The sequence below is a fragment of the Phocoena phocoena genome, chromosome 16 (assembly GCF_963924675.1).
Source record: "Phocoena phocoena chromosome 16, mPhoPho1.1, whole genome shotgun sequence".
NCBI classification, from domain to species: domain Eukaryota; kingdom Metazoa; phylum Chordata; class Mammalia; order Artiodactyla; family Phocoenidae; genus Phocoena; species Phocoena phocoena.
The window spans coordinates 78,017,958-78,038,383 of record NC_089234.1 but is presented as its reverse complement, the minus strand read 5'-3'; the positions used below and the strand labels follow the sequence as shown (position 1 = coordinate 78,038,383).

The window sequence follows — 20,426 nt, the reverse complement described above, 5'->3', positions numbered from 1 at the left end:
TTATGCTAAGTGAAAGAAGTCAGACACAAAAGGAATACTGTATGATTCCGCTGCTAGGAAATGTCCAGAATAGGCAAATTCTTGGAGACAGAAAGTGGATTAGTGATCGCCAGGGGAGGGGTAAAGGGAAGAGAGAACTCTTTGGGGGGAAGGTGAGAATGTTCTGGAGTTAGACAGTAGTGATGGATACACGATCTTGTGAAAAGACTAAGAAATACTGAACTGCATACTTTAAACGGTGAATTTTACCTCGTTTCCTAAAATTCAAAACAAAAACAAAGGACTGCTCAGCTCAGTGTTCACTGCTCACCAGTAAGGGAAGGGTAAGAGCTGGGAACAGCTTCTTGGCTACACTCAGTTCCAAGAATCCCATCCACCAACTAATCACAGCAAAAAGATTTTTATTTAAAGGGGCCAGGGATGGGAGGGTTAGTCATCTGTAAGCAGCAGCAAGCAGAACCTTTCCCTCACACCCAATCCATCAGAATTCTATGTCCCCACCCTCAATACAACCATCTCCCACACCTGGTGCCGCACCATCTCTCTCACCAGAACTGACGCGCAACTCATCTCCTGCTTCCGCTCTTGCTGCCTACACTCTATTCTCTACACAACCACTTCACTCTCTTGCTCCAGACTCTGCAGTGACTTCCTAGCACACTCAGGTTTTACTCTAAGTCCTTGCTGTGGCCTACATTGTTCCGGCCCTTGTGACCTCTCAAGCCTCATCTCCTCCCACTCCAGCCCTAAAGGCCACCTTCCTGTTCCTTAAACATCTCAGGGTCAAACGATCTAATCTAAAGCAACACTCTCGGTCACTCTAACCCTCTTATCCTGATTCTGCTTCACTTCCCTTCATACCACTTATCACTTATTTTTTTCTGGTTTGGTGTCTGTCTACCCTAATACAGTCGACCCTTGAACAATGTAAGAGTTAGGGGCGCCACCACCCCCATGCAGTGGAAAATCCATGTATAACTTCTGACTTCCCCCAAACTGAACTATTACTAATCCAGTGTTAACCAAAGCCTTACCAGTAACATAAAAAGTCGATTAACACATATTTTGAGTGTTATATGTATTTTACAGTAAAGTAAGCTAGAGAAAAGAAAATATTAAGATCATAAGAAGGAGAAAATACATTTACACTGCATATTTGTATTTATCAAAAATCCACATATAAGTGCAGTTCTAGGGTCGACTGTGGACAGTAAATCCACAAGAATTCTTATTTTGTTTACTGCTGTATCCTCAATACTTACAACCATGTCTGGTACAAAGAAGGCACGCAATATCTCTTCAGAGACTGAATTTACAAGCTAAGTTAGCAAAAACACACTCTTCAGTGTAATATGTACACTGAATTACAATAAGCAAAGGATTAGAAATTTGGACAGAAAACAAGCTGGTATTTTATAAAATTACCTGTTCATCGAAAAGACCACAAATTTATAGCACAAAATACATTTGCCATATTATGGGTCTAAATCCCTTGAAATATTATGAATATTAACTACAGGTTAACATTCACACTGGATTAAGCAAGCCTCTGCTTTCTCTTCACTCGACCTGCTCTTACCCTTACATCTTAATTAGTAAGTCCACCTGGATGTGGACCTCCTACAGATCCCTTAAATACTCAGAACCTTATTCATGTTTACTCCAGTGACAGCATGACTCAAATGACGATAACATCTATCTCATGCCCCGAGAGAGAAACCTCGATCTTCTCCCACCCCAGGGTGAGTTATTAGCCCTGAATTCTATGTCCTAGGTATTTCAGATCTATTCCCTCTGTTCCACTCCCACCACATTAGTTCAGGTCCTTATTCACTTCTCACTTTGACTTATCACCTGGAATATCCAGACTTTCCATTCAGATCTCCCTTCTGACGTATTCACTACAATACTACCAAAGTGATCTCTCTACAGTACAAACCAGTGTCTTTACCTTCAGTGGTTCCATGTAGCTTTCGAGAAAATTTTCAACTCCCTAACTTAACTTCATCTCCCATCACTGCCCTCCTATTCCCACCCTAAACACATCATGCTTTAAGTTAATCCAGCCATAGTGAACTACTTACAGTTTCCAGATAACTCATCTTGTTCTTTCCTTTATTTTCCAATATGTTGTTCCCTATCTGAAACACTGTCTTCTACTCTTCTTGCCTAGCAAAAGCTTTAATCCTCAGCTTAGATGCCAGTTCCACCAGAGAACTTTCAATGGCTCTCTGCTTTAAGTGTCCTCTTATGTCCTCCCATTGCACTTATCACAAATACTGTATATTGCAAAAAATACTCTTATAATTCAATATGCACTGTTTGCTTTATTTTTCTGCGTCTTCAACTAAATTGTGAGCTCCTTGACAGCAGGTCTGAGAGCGTATTTACCTTCAAGCCACACTGCCTGACACATGGAAGGGGATGTTGTTAAATGAATGATTTACAAAAGGGGGAGGGAGAAATGAAGGGAGATGGGGAGAGGGAGGGAGGAAAGAATAAGGAGGAAGAGAGTAAGGAAATGTAGAAGAGAAAGAGGGAGGGAGGGAGTGATCCAGAGAGAGGAAAGGGAAAAGGAAGGGGGGGGGAGGAAGGGGAAAGGGACTGAGAATACTCACACAGCAAAGGACATTAAAAAAGGCACTTGTAATCAATCCATTATTTTTATGTGGTCTCAGGCAGTGATTACTGAGGAGAGAATGGTACATCTGAAAAAGCCCATCTCCCCAGATCCTAAGTACAACCACCTAAATCACTTATCCCCTAAAGATTCTGAAATGTCTACTCTATCCAGTCCATTTCCACTTCAAAATTTACTGCAGTGTAATGAGAAATGTTAATAACCTGTGCAATAGAAAAGCAAAAAAAAAAAGTTTTAGAAAAAAGTAGGAAATGTATCTGACATAATTAAGTCTTAGAATTATTTATAAACTTCAATAATCTATTATTTCCTGATAATGTGCTATCAGTGACATTGAAAGGTTTACCAAAAAGATGAAAAATAAACTAAACATAACACCAACATCATGATCTATGTTAAAGCACAAAATTGCTTTCACATTACAGTCATATGTCTCAAAAACACACTGGGCAAAAATACCATGAGATACACTATATTCGTCAGTAAAGAGGCCTTTATTTATTTATTTATTTATTTAAGTAAATTCTAACAGGAAAATTGCTTCTAAAACATATAGCACTTAAAATGCTACATATATTTTTCCTTGTTTTGGGACTTTAAAGCAACAACCAAAAAAGTGTACTCCTACACACTCTGAATTGCCTCAATACACTATCACTTAATAAAATTTAATCCTGTGACTAGTAGGACACATACTACAAACTTAAAAGCTTGCTACACAATACAAATCTGTTTGATAAGATCTGATAATTGGCATAAATCCTTCTACAGCTCAGTTGTCATTACAATATAGAAACTGGGAACACACAAACAAGAAAATCTAAGCCTAATATAATCAACACTCCATACTTTTTGAATTGCAATTTTGTTAAAGCAAAATACCAATCATGGGCAGCCTCTCAACTTTCACAACATAAAAAATTAAGTTGAAAGAAATAAGCTACATTTTTAGGACTTCTGATTACTAGCAGATTCCCAAAGAGAGGACTTACTATACTGACAATAACAGCAGTTCTTCTTTCATAAAATTAGAAGATTACTTTAACAATTCTTTCCTTTTAACATTACTAGTAACTTTTTTTATAAGCCAGTAATAATGGAAATGCTGAGCCCTTAACATGAGTAGTTCTAAACTGATACCAAAATATTTGCATTTGCCTAATACCGTGAAACTTTCAGGGCTGAAGCTTCCAACGTACTTTCATTTTTTTAAACAGATAAGTTGAAGGGGAAAAAAAAAAAAAAAGGAAATGAAAGGAAGAAAGAAAAGGTAAGAAAATCTAAAATCTAAAAGACCTTCAACTTACTACATTTCTTTTAACCAAACATTAACAGAGTGCTCGAGATGTGCCAGGCACTACACTGGAAACTGTGACAGATTACAACATTTATTCCAAACTAAATCCTGTATTAATCAGCTTCTGAACTTATTATATATTATTCAACCCAACACTTTTCTTAAGAAATTGTTGTCCAACACCAAAGAAGATATACAGTTTTCCCTGATAAATTTACTTGTCACTATTTCATACAGGTCACAGAAGGTGTAGCTAGCATCTGTGATTAACGAAAGGGATTCATTTCTGAAACATCACTGTTTTTTTCATTTACATGAAGGCGAAATAGTAATTCAGCAGATATAAACTGTTTCAGGTAGGAGTTTACAGCACTCCAAACTCAAGAATAAAAAAATGTAAAAAAAAAAAAAAAAACACAAAAAACTGGATGAAATTCAATTACTTTGTATAACTGATAAATATTTAAGTGGCCACAGCTTTCACTTTCCACCATAAACACAAGTATTGCAAATCTTAATCTGAATGCAGTACTATGAAAGCGGTCCTGATTCTGAAGAGAAATAAATTTTTTTAAAAAAAATTCAAAGGAACTATCAAAAGTAGATGACACCCACATTTTAACATACTAACTGATGTGTTTCTATCCTTGTGAAAACCCTGTACTCCTTTCAAGCACTTGTGAATTTGTAATGGATGAAAAATATCTGCTAGTCTCTAAGTTCCACCAGTTGAATCTAGACATTTCAGATATCTAAGGCTTTTCATCCTCAAATGCGTTAAAAAATATGACAGCATTCAATTACATATTCTCTAAAGTGAAAAAAAAAACCTGTCCTTTTATGACTGTAATTTCTTCCACCATTTAAGTAGACTGTACTTTTTAGACAACATCCTACATTCAGTTAACACGTTTACGTTTAAGAGGAACCTGACCATCGGTTTTCCACATCGGTTTTATCACAATGCAATAGAGCATCTGATAATTTAGAGACCAAATGGATCAGTAGAGGAAAACACACCATATAATCCTAAATCGGAAATACAAGGAACAATTGCTATCTCTGAGTTGTCTAAAGATCACCAACATTTTCCTGAAAAATCTTTCGATTAAGATTATATTTGATTTCGCTAATCTAATAGGTCTTCTACTAAAAATTCACAGTACTGTTCACACAATAAATGAGATGTTCTTTCATCGGCGTAACCGATAGAACCACAGTACGGTTCAGTTTCTAGAGTCAGATTACTTGACCTGCTTTTAAAACACTTAAATTCACGCAGTTATTCCTATCATTCATTCCCGGCAAAAAGGTTCTATACGAGGGAAAAAACATCATCCTCAGCGAGATATCCTATAACCGGCTCCAAGTCCACAGCAAAGCCCACCGAGATCCACGGCAGCTGACCCCCGTCGTCCCCGGGGACGAGCTCGGGCCCCAAGCCACCTCACACACCTTCCTCGGCAAAACTCGGGGTCGCTCACACGACCTCGATCAAACCCCCCACTTCCTGGATCCTCTAGCCCCCGAGGCTGGCTTTCTGGAGGCGATCTTACCTTCATGATGATCCTGGGGCCGCGATCCCCTCGAAAACACCAGATTCACCTGCACCTGGAGGCGAAACAAAAGACACCCGGTCAACACCACGGGCACCTCTGCACCGGCGGAGGCGGAGGGAACCGTGCGAAGCCTGCACCCCGACAAGGAGCCGAAGGAGGCGTCAGTCCCCGAACCACCAAACGCCGAGCCGGGGCCCCCTCTGGCCCCGCCATCCCCGCAAACCCGACCACCTACACAGCTCGACAGCTTCCCGTCCCCATTGTCGGGACCCGACGGAGTTTCCCGTCTCCGACAATGACGCCATTTCTGTCAGAGAAGAAACTCACTACAAGCCCGGGAGCCGGCGCGGGGTCGACCGCCCTCCTGCCCGCGGGCCTGCGCGCCGGCCCGGCCGCTCCCCCTCGGAAGGGCTGCGCACCCCGCGTCCGAGCGGGCGCGGGCCGGGCCTCGGGGAGCACGGCGGGGGCGGCGGACCCGCCGGAGGGCCGCGGGCTACACCAACCCGACGCAGAGGCTCAGCCCACGTCCCGCTCCGGGGCGGACACCCGACAAGTGCGAGCGGGATCCACGTCTGCCGGCCGCGGGGACGGCGAGAGCGCCGAGGGGCCGGGCGGCGGCAGAGCCCCCCCACCGGTCGGGGCCCCCCACCGCGGCCGAGGGGCACTAAAGCGCCGAGTGTGCGGCCTCCAGGGTGGGGGGCGACTCGGACTCGGCAACTGCGGGGTGGAGGGGGGCGGCGCGAGTTCCTCGGAGGCCGAGGCCCCGAATTGGGGCGCCGGGGGACACCATCCCAGCGATCTTCCCCGGCTCCCCAGCCGGGCCCAGTGACTCCCCTGAAGACCCCCTTACGAGACCGCGAAAGCCCCAGAAAATGCCCCTACCTTCCTCGGAGGCAAGCTCCGACCCTGGCACGTCCAGAGTCCCCTCCCCTGCTCCCCCCCAAAATCAGCAGGCCTGGGGGAGAGATGGGGGAAGAAGGGCGGCGGGTCCAGCGGTGGCTGAGGCTAAAGCTCCGGCTCCTCCTCCTCCCGCGGCGGCGACTGGTACCTTTGTTTGGCGGCCGCTCGGGCTCCCTCGCTGGGGGGAGGGGGGACGACGAAAAATCCCTCCTGGACTGGAAGTCCGAGCCCCCAGTCGCGCTGCCCTGCAGAGGACGGCGGCGACAGACCCTCTGCGACTCCCTCCGGGCAAAGGTCCAGGCGGTGGCCGTGGCGGCTGCAAGCTTAAGCGCAAGAGTCTCCCTCCGCTCCGGCGCCTAAGCTCCTCACTCCGGACTCGACTGACGGGCAAACATCGCTTCCCCCCCACCCCAAGTGCCCCCCCTTCCCTCCTTTCTCCCCTCCCCTAGACTTTTTTTCCCCTCCCCTACCTCTTTCCCGGATGGCCTCTTAGACGACCTCGGATTGGTTAGACTTCTTTAGAATCCGCCCATACCCTGTTCCTATTGGTCCCCGCGATACAAACAACGACGCCATTTTCCCACCAGTTCTATGGAAACAGAAAGTTACGCCTCATAGCTCCCCGGGAAATGTAGTCCAGCCTCTGGGGCCAATGCGCGAGGCCTTGCCCCTGAGAACTGCAAGACCCGCAACGCCCCGCGCCTATGTGAGCCAGGGAAGGGAGGGAGGGAAAGGGGGCGGGGCGACAAAGCAAAGGGGAGGTGGCAACGACGCCTGCGCAGTGTGACCGGGATGGCGCATTTTCTTGCACCGAGCAATGCGGTGTTGCTGGCGGGTGAGGAAGGCGGAGAGTGCTATCGTGAAGTGAGGGGAGGGATTTATGTAGGCATCCGGGGGAGCCTTGTTCTGAACTATAAGGTGGGAAGTTGATGCTGGGTACTGCTACTCCCGGACCCCCGGCGTGAAAGTTGTGATATCATCCTCGAACCGTGAGTGGCTGTGGTGGCGGCTGGGGGGAACCCGGATGGGGAGTGAGGGTGGGGGAGGTTGGGAGGCGGAGCTGAGAGGAAAGAAAGAAAGGAGGGTGAGGACCCGGATGCTGAACCGGATTGTGTTGAATTTTCCATCCTCTCGCTGGAGAAGGGGAGGAGCGGTACGGTCCCCGCGGAGCGGAAGGGGGCCTCGGGGCGGAGAGGAAGCAGGAACCTTACCGACCCTGCGGGCTCCGCTAGACGGAGTCGGCGTTGGAAGCCCTTCTGCCAAGCCTGTGTGGAAAATATGCCTCGAAGTTATTTAAATTCCCTCCATGTACCTCTCCGGCAATTTACTTCACACCCATCCATCGTCTCCCGGAGTTCGAGTGGAAGGATGCACTCCACGCTTCACAGCCGCGCTTACACTTTGTCGATTTAGCAATTCTGAAAACAGACCCATCCCTTTTTAAAAAATTACTTTGCACGATATTTTCCCTTTTCTGTGTGTGTGCCCGGATTTCGTCCTCTAACGCATTGGAAGGTACTCGGCTTACGTCCCTTCGTTCATTTCGTCTTTCCCACATTTGAACGCCACCGCCTGGTGTGGTCCCTGCCGTCATGAGCCTGAGCCTAGTGAGACAGGCAGGATGGCCACACAAGTCAGTGTGATATTGCAACAGGTGTGAGTGCCACGAAGGAGAGTTTCGTGGTGATAAGAGAATTGGAAATAGGGAGTTTGCCTTAGGGAGATGAGGGAAGGCTTTCCCGAGGGAGTGAGGATCCAGCCGAGAGTGTAAGGGTTAGCGGGAGTTAACTACGGAAAGAACATTCCAGAGAGAAAGAACATCACGTTGGAAAGCCTTCTTCCAGGAGGGAGCTTTTTAAACCATGAGGAGCGGCTGGGCCGGGGGTGGGAGGGCGCGGGGCTTGGCTGTCCGAACCTGATACGCTATGTTAGGGAGTTTTGTTCTTATCTAAGAGCCATGGGATAACTTCGGAGGGTTGCCAGTCAGAAGGGAGATAGGACCAGATTTGAATTTCGAAAAGGTCACTGGCTGAAGAGTAGAGGACCAGGGGTATATTGCTTCAGTAGTCCACACGGAGGAGAGAATCTGATTTTGTGTTAATTAATATTCATCGTGCGTTGTTTGAACAAATGTAAAGCAGTTTCCCAGTTTTGAAAAGGAGTAGTTTCAGACTCTCACAGAGGCATCCTGTGGTGGTTCGTTCTAAAAGTAGATTAGACACAACATTGTAAATCAACTATACTTCGGTAAAATAGTTTAAAAATTAATTACTTTTAAAAAAGTAAATTAGTAGAGTTCATGTAACACATTAATGCCTCTTTATATTCGGGTCCAGTATGTGATAGCTGAAATTTCTAGGTGTGATAAATTGGAGTCTTTGGGGTTAAAAAAGAAAAGAAAAAGAGCCAAATCAGAGTATATGCCACAGTAATGTAGAAACCCTCAGACTCTTTAGAAGACAGGAAACTTTAGTTTTCAGTACCTAGCAAAATTGAGGCTTCTGTGTTTTCCCACTGTTGAGAATACTTGCATACAAACATTATCTGGGGAAGGAACATTAATTGATTTATTTGTTAAGTGAGTATTCTTAAACTTACCGGAGTGAGCAAAGGAAAGAACGATTTTTTAAAGTTCATAACTAATATTTTCAGTCGAACAAAACATCAACCAGCTAAGCCCTAAGAATTGAAACAGATTAGCGCTGAAAATCTGTCTAGTGGCATATTGTTACTGATACAGAGACAAAAGAGAATTATTGAAAGTTGGTCTTACTGACTTTTAAGTTAAGTCATGTGTTCTGGAGGCTGTGAAAAAGATAAACATAATTTTCTCAACCTAGTTGGGAAGAGATGGCTACTAACTGGTTTAAATAGAACAGTATATGAGATGCTTTTTAAAAATTCTACTTTTAATTCTGTTCAATAATCTTTTAACCTAAGTGATTATTCTTTCTGTGCATCATCTTTTCTTTCTTTAATCTCTTAAGAATAAGATAATCTGTGTCAAACTTTAAACAGTATAGGTAATAGGTTACTAAACTGGTATTTGGATTATTTCGAAATATTTTCTGAACTTTTTTCCCTTGCAACATACTTAACATTAATTGTTGGTCAAGGCAAATGTAGAAGAAAATACAGAAAATACACTTTTCAATCTTTCAGGCTCATGATCCTAGAGACCAAATCATTGTCCCAAGAAACAAAAGAAAGTAGACAAAGGTGAGAAACCTTCTGAAGTGTGCCAATTAGAAATGAAAACTCCCTCCCATCCCCCCAAAACAGACAAAAACTACAAAAACAGAAATGAAGACTCCTAATAGGACAAACAAAAATAGCAATAGATATTTACAAAGAAATAGTAGAAATTCAATAGTAAAGGGGGATTCTAGGAAAACTGAGTGATGTTCTAGGAAATATTGAAGTAAATATAAAATTCAGAATAATAAGTCACTACAGGGGAATAATTTTAATAATATAATTGCACTCAAGTAAATGCATGTCTTAATCAGAATGTCGAAAATTGATTGTGAAGAAAATGCAGAATAGGATTTTCTCCTTATATTTTAAATACACAGTAGACCCTGAACACCATGAGTGGGAACTGCTGGGCTCCACTTATACGTGGATTTTTTTTTTTAATAAATACATACTACAGTATTACATGATTTGCACTTGGTTGAATCTGTGGCTGCAGAAGATTTTCAGGTGTGTGTGTGTGTGTGTGTGTGTGTGTGTGTGTGTGCGGAGGGGGAGTGTTGATGCCCCTAACCCCGCTGTTGTTTAAGGGTCAAATGTATAAAACCGACTCTTTTTTTTTTTTTTTTTTTTTTTTTGCGGTACACGGGCCTCTCACAACAGTGGCCTCTCCTGTTGCGGAGCACAGGCTCCGGACGCGCAGGCTCAGCGGCCATGGCTCACGGGCCCAGCCGCTCCGCGGCATGTGGGATCCTCCCGGACCAGGGCACGAACCCGTGTCCCCTGCATCGGCAGGCGGACTCTCAACCACTGCGCCACCAGGGAAGCCCCAAAACATACTCATTTTAATGCTCTTAGAAAAAAAAGTATGTTTATTAATTTACGTGATCAGTCAAGTATAGAAGTATCTAATTCTGTTGTTTTCTTTCGATGTTGATGTCAACAATTTAAGCCTTTTATGGTTGATAAAATAGGAATGGCTTTTAGTGTAAGTTTTGTAACTAAGGAAACCACTTAAAATCCAGGTGAACACCTTGACCAATATAATCACTTAAATGAAGACTTTGCTTTTTTTTTTTTTAAAGAGATATAATTTACATATCATATAGTTTACCCATTCAAAGTATTCAAGTCAGTGTGTTTTGTTATATTCACAAGGTTGGGCAACCAGCACCGCAATCTAATTCTGGAACATTTTGATCTCCCCAAAAAAAAAAAAACCCCATTAGCAGTCACTCTCTCTTCCCCCCACCCCAGCCCTATGCAATCATGAGTCTGCTTTCTGTCTTTATAGATTTGCCTGTTCTGAACATTTCATATAAATGGAATATGTGACCTTTTGTGACCATCTTCCTTCACTTAGCATAATGTTTTCAAGATTTCATAGGTGTAGAGTTTTCATTTAAAACCAAACTGAAAGTTTACCTTTACTACAACACCTTGAAATACAAATTCCTTTGCACTTTGATACTCAGATAATTTAACTACACCATCTTTATGTTTCTCCTTTTTTACAGATCAGCTTTGAAATTAAAAAACAATGGAGAAGACTCAAGAAACAGCCCAAAGAATTCTTCTAGAACCTTACAAGTACTTACTTCAGTTACCAGGTAACAGTTTAGTTACAGTACATATAGGGTCATCTATATAAAGTAATCGTCATTTAAATATTAGCATACAGAAAAGGTTAGAATTGCCAGCTCTTGAGAGTTTCTGTTTTCTATTTTGTAAGAAGATACACATGAGGAAAATAATAATAAAGTTTTACAACTTTTTGTTCTTAAAAGGGATGTTTTTGAGGCACCTCTTTAAAAATATCCAATTTTATAACATAACTAAAAACATAAAAACACTTAAAACATTTGAGTATCTCATTAGAAATTTTATTCTTTATGAATGCCACACATTCCTATTCCCTACTCTTTAGATATTAGGGGATGATCTGCCAATTTGTGAAACAAGAAGCTTCACTTAACTTTCCTGTTCAGGTTTTCCATTATCACATACACTGCATTTCTTATACTACTAGTTCCTTTAAGAGATAAATAGTAAAGCATTCAAAGCACATTACTTGGAAGCATAGCCCACATTATTCCTATATAAAGATGAGTCACTTGAACATGGCTTCCTAAAGAAACACCTGCCTAATCGTATGTATGTGCTTGTTTTATTTTGCTCTTTTTTTTTTTTTTTAAGCTTTTCTGGGAAATGATAGTAGCAAAGAAAAACTCATGCATGTGATAAGCGTGGCTTCTTGTAATAAAGCTTCATGTATAAACCAGTTACTAGGGCTTCCCTGGTGGCGCAGTGGTTGAGGGTCCGCCTGCCGATGCAGGGGACACGGGTTCGTGCCCGGGTCCGGGAAGATCCCACATACTGCGGAGCGGCTGGGCCCGTGAGCCATGGCCACTGAGCCTGCGCATCCAGAGCCTGTGCTCCACAATGGGAGAGGCCACAACAGTAAGAGGCCTGCATACCGCAAAAAAAAAAAAAAAAAAAAAAAAAAAAAAAACAGTTACTAAAAGGTGATAAGTTGGGACTTCCCTGGCAGTCTGGTGGTAAGGACTCTGCACTTTCACTGCTGAGGGCCCGGGTTCAATCCCTGGTCAGGGAACTAAGATTCCACAACCTGCGCCGCATGGCTCAAAAAAAAAAAAAAAAAAAGGTGATAAGTGGACAACTATAGAAACCCATTTAGCCCATGGTGTGGCTCAACTGTAGTGATGATCTCAATCACAAAAAGGTTGTCATTTCTGTTCTAAAGTGCACACTTCTCTTGATGAGCACTCCTCAATGGCATTTCTATTCTTCTTGAGTCTGGGGAGGATAAATACTGTTGTCTGAAGCCAGAAGAGTGGTAGCTCCCTACCTCCACCTCAGAAACCATCATGATTAGTGTCATTTCTATTCTGGCAGACTCTCATGGAGACATACTTGTTAATGTCAATGCTTCAAAAGAATGGAGGAGAGACAAGCAGAGAATGCAAGGGAAAAGTTGCCTACTGTTTAAAAAAAAGCCAAGAGACTGCTTTTGAGTGACATTTATTCAGCAGCCAGTAACTTTACTTATTTTAGAGTCTCATATTGAGAAAGGTAGCACTATTTCTCTTGTACTCTTCCCACCTATTGCGGGACTTATTTTGTTACACACTGGCAAACACTGGTTGGAACTGGGCTACCATAAAACATGGCAGTTACCAGTGATGACAAGTGTCCAACTAGCACCACCCAACGTCTCTGCTCCACTACTGTGCAGAACAAGGACTGCCTATAGTTACGTTTTAACAGTAACGCTTACCTGTGTAATGAACTACTTCTGTTAACATTTTTTTTAATCCTCATTATTTGGAAGTAATGTTTTAGGCCGTTAGATAACATATTTAAGAATCTCATTAGGTATCCCATCTTTTTATTTTTCAAATCAATTATACTCCTGCACCCATGATAGAATAGAACCTCAAAAGAGTTTCCTAAAGAAAGAGGAAACTGTGTTATGCATAAACTATTTTTCACAGAGAGCTTCAGAGTTACTAAAGTGACTTAAAGATGGGCCAGGCCATTTATTCTATTGTAAAGTTAATCTTGCTGAAAAGAGGTTATAATAATTAATAATTGTTGATATTAGGATATTCTGAAATTAGTGAAGTAGAATGACTTTTATTTATGTTTCTTTATTTACTCTAGTGTAGAAGTGTAGGTCCCCAGGCCTTTGCAGTGGGAGGTGGAGGGTGGGTTTTGAAATGGAGGAAGAAGAGGGCCTGCAGAAAGGGAGTCAGTAACGCTAAAGTCTTAAAGAAGAAACAGTAATTACTGTAATATTAAAATAAAACCTGAGGGGACTTCCCTGGCGGCGCAGTGGTTAAGAATCCGCCTGCCAATTCAGGGGACACGGGTTCAAGCCCAGGTCCGGGAAGATCCCACATGCCGCGGAGCAACTAAGCCCGTGTGCCACAACTACTGAGCCTGCGCTCTAGAGCCCGTGAGCCACAACTACTGAAGTCCTTGCACCTTGCACCTGCACTCTAGAGCCTGTGCTCCGCAACAAGAGAAGCCACCGCAGTGAGAAGCCCACGCGCCGCAACGAACAGTAGCCCCCGCTCACCGCAACTAGAGAAAGACCATGAAGCAAATGAAGACCCAATGCAGCCATAAATAAATACATACGTACATACATACATACCTGAGTACCTGTAAGTTAAGCCATTTATTGTACTGTTTTCTAGATACATTCTGAAGTGAAGGGGAAGATGTGCCTGCACATTGATTCTCTGTTCTTCATCTTCTTTTTTAAGGTGATAGGGTTACTTTGTACAGTTGTGCCTTCTCAGTATAGCCCAGATTGACCTTGGTCAAACTGGAAAGTAAATCAGAAGGATAAAGGATATAATTGCTACTCAGACCACATTCTAAAGGCTAGTAGACAGAGGATACTGCTTCCAGAACCCTAAGAGATCCTTCCCTTTTAGACTTCTCACAGAAAGTGAAACTTTGTTCCATTTGGGTATGTGATGAGGGTGTGTGTATTCATTTGTTTGGCTGATTGGTGCAGAGAAAACACAGATAGGACTCAGAAAATACTGTTTTTGTTTACTGAAACTTTATGTAGCTATTTTCCTGAAACCTAATCTGAAATTAGGGTGTAACTGTGCATTCGCTTTAGCAGGAAGCTCATAGAAAGAACATTTTTATTAAATGAACTGGTTGTGGTTTTTATCTACCATTCCTTTATATTTGGGCTAAAATGACTTCTAATGGTGACTACTACCCAAAGACCTCTCTTGAGCTTTCTGTGTAAGAAAAAGATAATATTGAAAAACTAATGGCCCTAGTCAAAATAAAGAGATTAACTTTTGACTAAATTCAGGATGTTAAAAGGGAATACTTCATGGAGTGGTAATTCACTTTTTGATAGGAAAGAAGCAGAGCTGTCCAGTCTCTAAAATCTTAATATAAAGGAATGGTAGATAATTTTAAGAGGTAATTCTATAAGGTAATTCAATAGCAAAGTACATTTACTTAAAAATACCTATATTTGGGCTTCCCTGCGCAGTGGTTGAGAGTCCACCTACCGATGCAGGGGACATGGGTTCGTGCCCCGGTCCGGGAAGATCCCACATGCTGCGGAGCGGCTGGGCCCGTGAGCCATGGCCGCTGAGCCTGCGCGTCCGGAGCCTGTGCTCCGCAACGGGAGAGGCCACAACAGTGAGAGGCCCGCGTACCACAAAAAAAAAAAAAAATTCCTTTCAGTTACATTGTATATTGGACTAGTAAGTTAGAAAAAAGAAAAAGGAACTATCCAAAACCATCCATTTGATGTTAGAGGAAAGTATAGTAAAAAGGAAAACAAAAACAAAAGAATACCTATAGTTATATATTGAATGGATAAACAACAAGGTCCTACCTTGTATAGCACAGAAAACCATATTCAGTATCCTATGATAAACCATAATAGAAAAGAATATTTTAAAAGAGAATATGTATAACTGAATCACTTCGCTGTACAGCAGAAATTAACACAACATTGAAAATCAACTACATGTCAATAAAAAAAAAAATACCTGTAGCCTCTGAAGTGGATGGTGCTAATTAACTGCCACTAACTAGACTGGCTCCCTTTTCAAAAGAATGAATTAGATCATAATTCCCTAAAAGCACATTCCATATTACTCAGCCATAAAAAGAAACAAAATTGAGTTATATGTAGTGAGGTGGATGGACCTAGAGTCTGTCATACAGAGTGAAGCAAGTCAGAAAGAGGAAAACAAATGCCGTATGCTAACACATATATATGGACTCTTAAAAAAACAAATGGTTTTGAAGAACCTAGGAGCAGGACAGGAATAAAGGACAAGGGGAGGGGGAAGGGTAAGATGGGAAGAAGTGAGTGGCATTGACATATATACACTACCTAATGTAAAATAGATAGCTAGTGGGAAGCAGCCGCATAGCACACGGAGATCAGCTCGGTGCTTTGTGACCACCTAGAGGGACGGGATAAGGGAGGGTGGGAGGGAGACGCTAGAGGGAGGGAATATGGGGATATACGTATGCATATAGCTGATTCACTTTGTTATACAGCAGAAACTAATACAGCATTATAAAGCAATTACACTCCAATAAAGATGTTAAAAAAAAAAAAACATTCCATTCCAAAACTGTTGATATAAGTTAAGATGAAAGGAGTGAGCTTACTGATGGGTCCCTGGAGTCCTAGAACTCTCTTTTGCCTGCCCTAATTTTAAAAGGTTGTGCATTTTAGGATATGAGTTTTGGTGGAGGGAGGTAGTAGGGCCCAGCAGTGGAAGACAAGCTCTACAGTAGATAATGGATTGGTGGGGCTGGATTTGTCAAGTTTTCTTAGTTTCACAGGAAGTTTCTGAATGTGTTTCTTGTAATTAAAAATATTAATTTATTGCTAAATTTTATTCTTTAAATGCAGGTAAACAAGTGAGAACCAAACTTTCACAGGCGTTTAATCATTGGCTAAAAGTTCCAGAAGACAAGCTACAGGTATTTAGGCAATTCTAACCTTATTCTTAATCTCCATGAAATTAATAGATATCATGTAAAAATACTCCTAGCTCTTAATTCAGTTTAATGATCATACAATATCTTACATTGAGGTTGCTAGATAATAACTAGTTGTAAAACCTAAGACACCTGACACTTTGATAATCTGTTAATATACATTAAGTATAAGCTCTTTTGAATAATTCAAATAAAATGAAAATTTTCAATTGTATTTCTTGTTAGATTATCATTGAAGTGACGGAAATGTTGCATAATGCCAGTTTACTCATCGATGATATTGAAGACAACTCAAAACTCCGTCGTGGCTTTCCAGTGGCACACAGCATCTATGGAATTCCATCTGTCATCAATTCTGCCAATTATGTATATTTTCTTGGCCTAGAGAAAGTCTTAACCCTTGATCACCCAGATGCAGTAAAGCTTTTTACCCGCCAGCTTTTAGAACTCCATCAGGGACAAGGCCTGGATATCTACTGGAGAGATAATTACACTTGTCCCACTGAAGAAGAATATAAAGCAATGGTGCTGCAAAAGACAGGTGGACTATTTGGATTAGCAGTAGGTCTCATGCAGTTGTTCTCTGATTACAAAGAAGATTTAAAGCCACTACTGAATACACTTGGGCTCTTTTTCCAAATTAGGGATGATTATGCTAATCTACACTCCAAAGAATATAGTGCAAACAAAAGCTTTTGTGAAGATCTAACAGAGGGAAAGTTCTCATTCCCTACTATTCATGCTATTTGGTCTAGGCCTGAAAGCACCCAGGTGCAGAATATCTTGCGCCAGAGAACCGAAAATGTAGATGTTAAAAAATACTGTGTACATTATCTTGAGAACGTAGGTTCTTTTGAATACACTCGGAATACTCTTAAAGAGCTTGAATCTAAAGCCTATAAACAAATCGATGCATGTGGTGGGAACCCTGAGCTAGTAGCTCTAGTAAAACACTTAAGTAAAATGTTCAAAGAGGATGAATAATATTAAGCCATTCTTGATTAGGCCTGATAGCTTAGTTGACTTTTTTTTTGTCTTTTAGCCTATTACCTTTTTTAAAATTTGGACCAATCTGTTAGTATCCAAAAACTGAGTGATAGTGGTGATGTGAGTGAGGTTGTTTCAATATAGAATCCCCGTGTACAGATAATCATAGTACCAAGTTGAAGGAATCAAAAGGAGCCACATTTAAATGAGTCTAATTTGAATGTCAGAATGTGCTGTGTTAGGACGTCGTGGCCAACTCTGCCATGCATGTTCTGTTGATTCTGTCAATAAAGAAGACTTCAGCTCCAGGAATTTTTATCCACATACTTCCTAACTGTACTGTACGGGCAGTTCACAATTCATCTACCCCATTTCCAAGCCATTGACTACTTGGGACCAGTTTCTATAGCTAGCTGGCCCGAAGACCACAGGAACTCCTCTTTCTTCCTAAATGTCGTTGCTTAGAATAGCTCATTCTCCTCCCTGGAAACTCCCTTAGTGAAGTCTTCCATGAGAAAGCTGACAGTGACAAGCAGTAAGCATTCTGGGCCTCTCTTCCTTTCTCCCAACTGAGCAAATTCTGCTGTTTATTTAACCAAGGAGTCTCCACTGAATGAAATTTACACACTAGCCCAAGTTCTTTTTCCTTCTAATGTAACTTGTGCCTCAAAACTAATTAGTATCTGGGTACAGCAGTATCTTTCCATTTGTGGGGGGGAAAAAGGTACATGGAAAAAGTATTTTAGGAAGGAGCCTTTAAGCCATTTTATGCTGTCTTTATCATTAGTAGTAAAAATCATAAAAGCTGTTTGCTCACAAGTACAAAAGCTGGGGGAACTGTCCTTTTCCTTCCCACCCGCATCGTTAACCCCTCTGTAGGCAGTTGGTGCTTGAATGGAAAAGGAAGTAGGCATCTTTAACCTCTATGAGTAAAGCAAAGAAAAGTGTTAACCTGAGAGCTACTGCCTGACTGAAAATTAGCCAAAGGCTATACTATCAGGCACAGTTAGCTTTATAGTGCCTTAACCCTGACTATCCCTTTTGTTTCATTTTAGGCCCTCAGCCCCTGGAGCCATCTTATGGCACAAGAGGTATGAAAAAAGAGACCCTGATTTCTGTATGAGAAGTGTCACTGACATCCCAGAATGAAAGTTTGTACTTCTCAGTAGCATTACATTTTGCTTGATTGGTTGTACAGTGTGTTAGCTTAAATCAAACCACCGTATTTTTGTATGAGAAATTCTCACCAAAATACTCAACCTAAATCTTTTTTGAAAAGTTCGGTATTGCCTTTACTTTTAGAATAATTTGAATCTTCCTTTTTTTTTTTTTTTTTTATAGATTTATTTATTTTTATTTATTTATCTTTGGCTGTGTTGGGTGTTCGTTGCTGCTCGTGGGCTTTCTCTAGTGCGGCAAGCAGGGGCTACTCTTCATTGTGGTGCAGGGGCTTCTCATTGCAGTGGCTTCTCTTGTTGTTTAGCATGGGCTCTAGGCTTGCGGGCTTCGGTAGTTGTGGCGCCCGGGCTTAGTTGCTCCGCGGCATGTGGGATCTTCCCAGACCAGGGCTTGAACCTGTGTCCCCTGCATTGGCAGGCAGATTCTTAACCAGTGCGCCACTAGGGAAGTCCCTGAATCTTCCATTTTAATTGATCCAAGGAAACCCCTTCTGAAGATCATACATATTTGTGTTATACTATGGATATTTGAACTTTGTTTTTATGAACCTGTAACAAACTTGATATTAAAAATGATCTAATGCTAACTATATAGACAGAAATGAAGTTATTTACCTATAAGTATAAAGATTGCTTAAGTAGATTATTTCTTAGCTAATCAAATTAATTTTGGCCTGGTGCTACTCATTCTTTTCTCATTTTTTTTATTTTTTAAATTTATTTTTGGGTATGTTGGGTCTTTGTTGCTGCACGCGGGGGCTTTCTCTAGTTGCAGCGAGTGGGGGCTACTCTTTGTTGCAGTATGCGGGCTTCTCATTGCAGTGGCCTCTGGCTCCAGGCACACGTGGGCTTCAGTAGTTGTGGCACGTGGGCTCAGTAGTTGTGGCTCGCAGGCTCTAGAGCGCAGGCTCAGTAGTTGTGGCACACAGGCTTAGTTGCTCGGTGGCATGTGGGATCTTCCCGGACCAGGGATTGAACCCATGTTCCCTGCATTGACAGGCAGATTCTTATCCACTGTGCCACCAGGGAAGTCCTCTTTTGTCATTTTTATCTTGCCTTTCAGTGACAGAAATGCTTGGCATTGAATTGGGGACTTATAAAAAGAGTTATGTATTAAATCATCAAAAATTTATTCTTTTCACTTGAACCATAGTCATGATGGTTAATACAGAAGAAAATCAAACTGATTTTCTTTGTTGGCAAAATCAAAAGAATGAAGGCTAGTTATGTTGCTATAAATGACTTTCAGACCTCAGCAAAATTTTAAATACATCAGCTCTTCTCTTATTCCACTCTGTCAACTTCCTTACTTGACTTCCTTCTCTTCTTAACCTATAACCTATAGTCGTTCACTTCAGGGAGCCTTTCAAGAGCTTTCTCGGATCACTTTCCTCCTTTCCTTTAGGTCCCTCTCATCCTGCCAGTTCCCAATCTTGCGTGAATCCAACGGTCCACGTGCTTTGCTCCTCCCACGTTGCTAAGTGCTGCTGGGGAACGTTTTCACAACTGCTATAGCCATTGCAAATTAATGTATTAAAACCTCAGTAGCCCTTTTATTTTTCATCTAATCCTGATGGAGGTTTAAAATGTGTCAATCTAGGCACTTCCCTGGTGGCGCAGTTGAGAATCCACCTGCCAATGCAGGGGACACGGGTTCAATCCCTGATCCTGGAAGATCCCACATGCTGCGGAGAAGCTAAGCCCGTGTGCCACAGCTACTGAAGCCCGCGCGCTTAGAGCCCGTGCTCCGCAACAAGAGAAGCCACTGCAATGAGAAGCCTGCGCACCGCAACGAAGAGTAGCCCACGCTCGCTGCAACTAGAGAAAGCCCGTGCGCAGCAACGAAGACCCAACACAGCCAAAAATAAATAAATGTACAAAAAAATTAAAAATAAATGAGATTTGTCAATCTAGCATTCCCTCCTCCTCCATTCTTCTCCTGTTAAATGTAAATTCTTCTAACCTTCCTCCCCTATGCTTCTTTAGGTCTGCCTTTCATCTCAAGAAAAGTTGTTTGTCCTCCTGCCCTAGACCAAACACGCTCTCCTGTTTTTGATTCCCTCTCTTTCTGCCTCTTGAGGGCCTTATTTTATTCCCTGCCTTATATCCTCAAGATTTATCCATTGGCTCTGTTTTAATCA

General features: G+C 42.1%; 2 protein-coding genes across 2 annotated transcripts in view; one reads left to right on the top strand and one right to left on the bottom strand.

Annotated features, from left to right (window-relative positions):
- ARID4B (AT-rich interaction domain 4B) overlaps window positions 1-6,562 on the bottom strand; it is a 125,623-nt gene extending 119,061 nt beyond the window's left edge. Inside the window, exons 1-2 of the mRNA XM_065894836.1 lie at window positions 6,380-6,562; window positions 5,495-5,549 (exon numbers count right to left, since the gene is read on the bottom strand). Of these exons, the coding sequence (XP_065750908.1) occupies window positions 5,495-5,500 (6 nt within the window). The 5' untranslated portion in view covers window positions 5,501-5,549; window positions 6,380-6,562. The remainder of the gene's footprint in view (window positions 1-5,494; window positions 5,550-6,379) is intronic.
- A 672-nt stretch (window positions 6,563-7,234) lies between these two features.
- Window positions 7,235-17,419, top strand: GGPS1 (geranylgeranyl diphosphate synthase 1). The gene is made up of 4 exons (XM_065894617.1): window positions 7,235-7,386; window positions 11,110-11,202; window positions 16,032-16,102; window positions 16,346-17,419. Exons 2-4 carry the CDS (start codon window positions 11,133-11,135, stop codon window positions 17,102-17,104), a joined length of 900 nt encoding a protein of 299 aa, XP_065750689.1. The 5' UTR covers window positions 7,235-7,386; window positions 11,110-11,132; the 3' UTR covers window positions 17,105-17,419.
- Window positions 17,420-20,426: the final 3,007 nt, after the last annotated feature.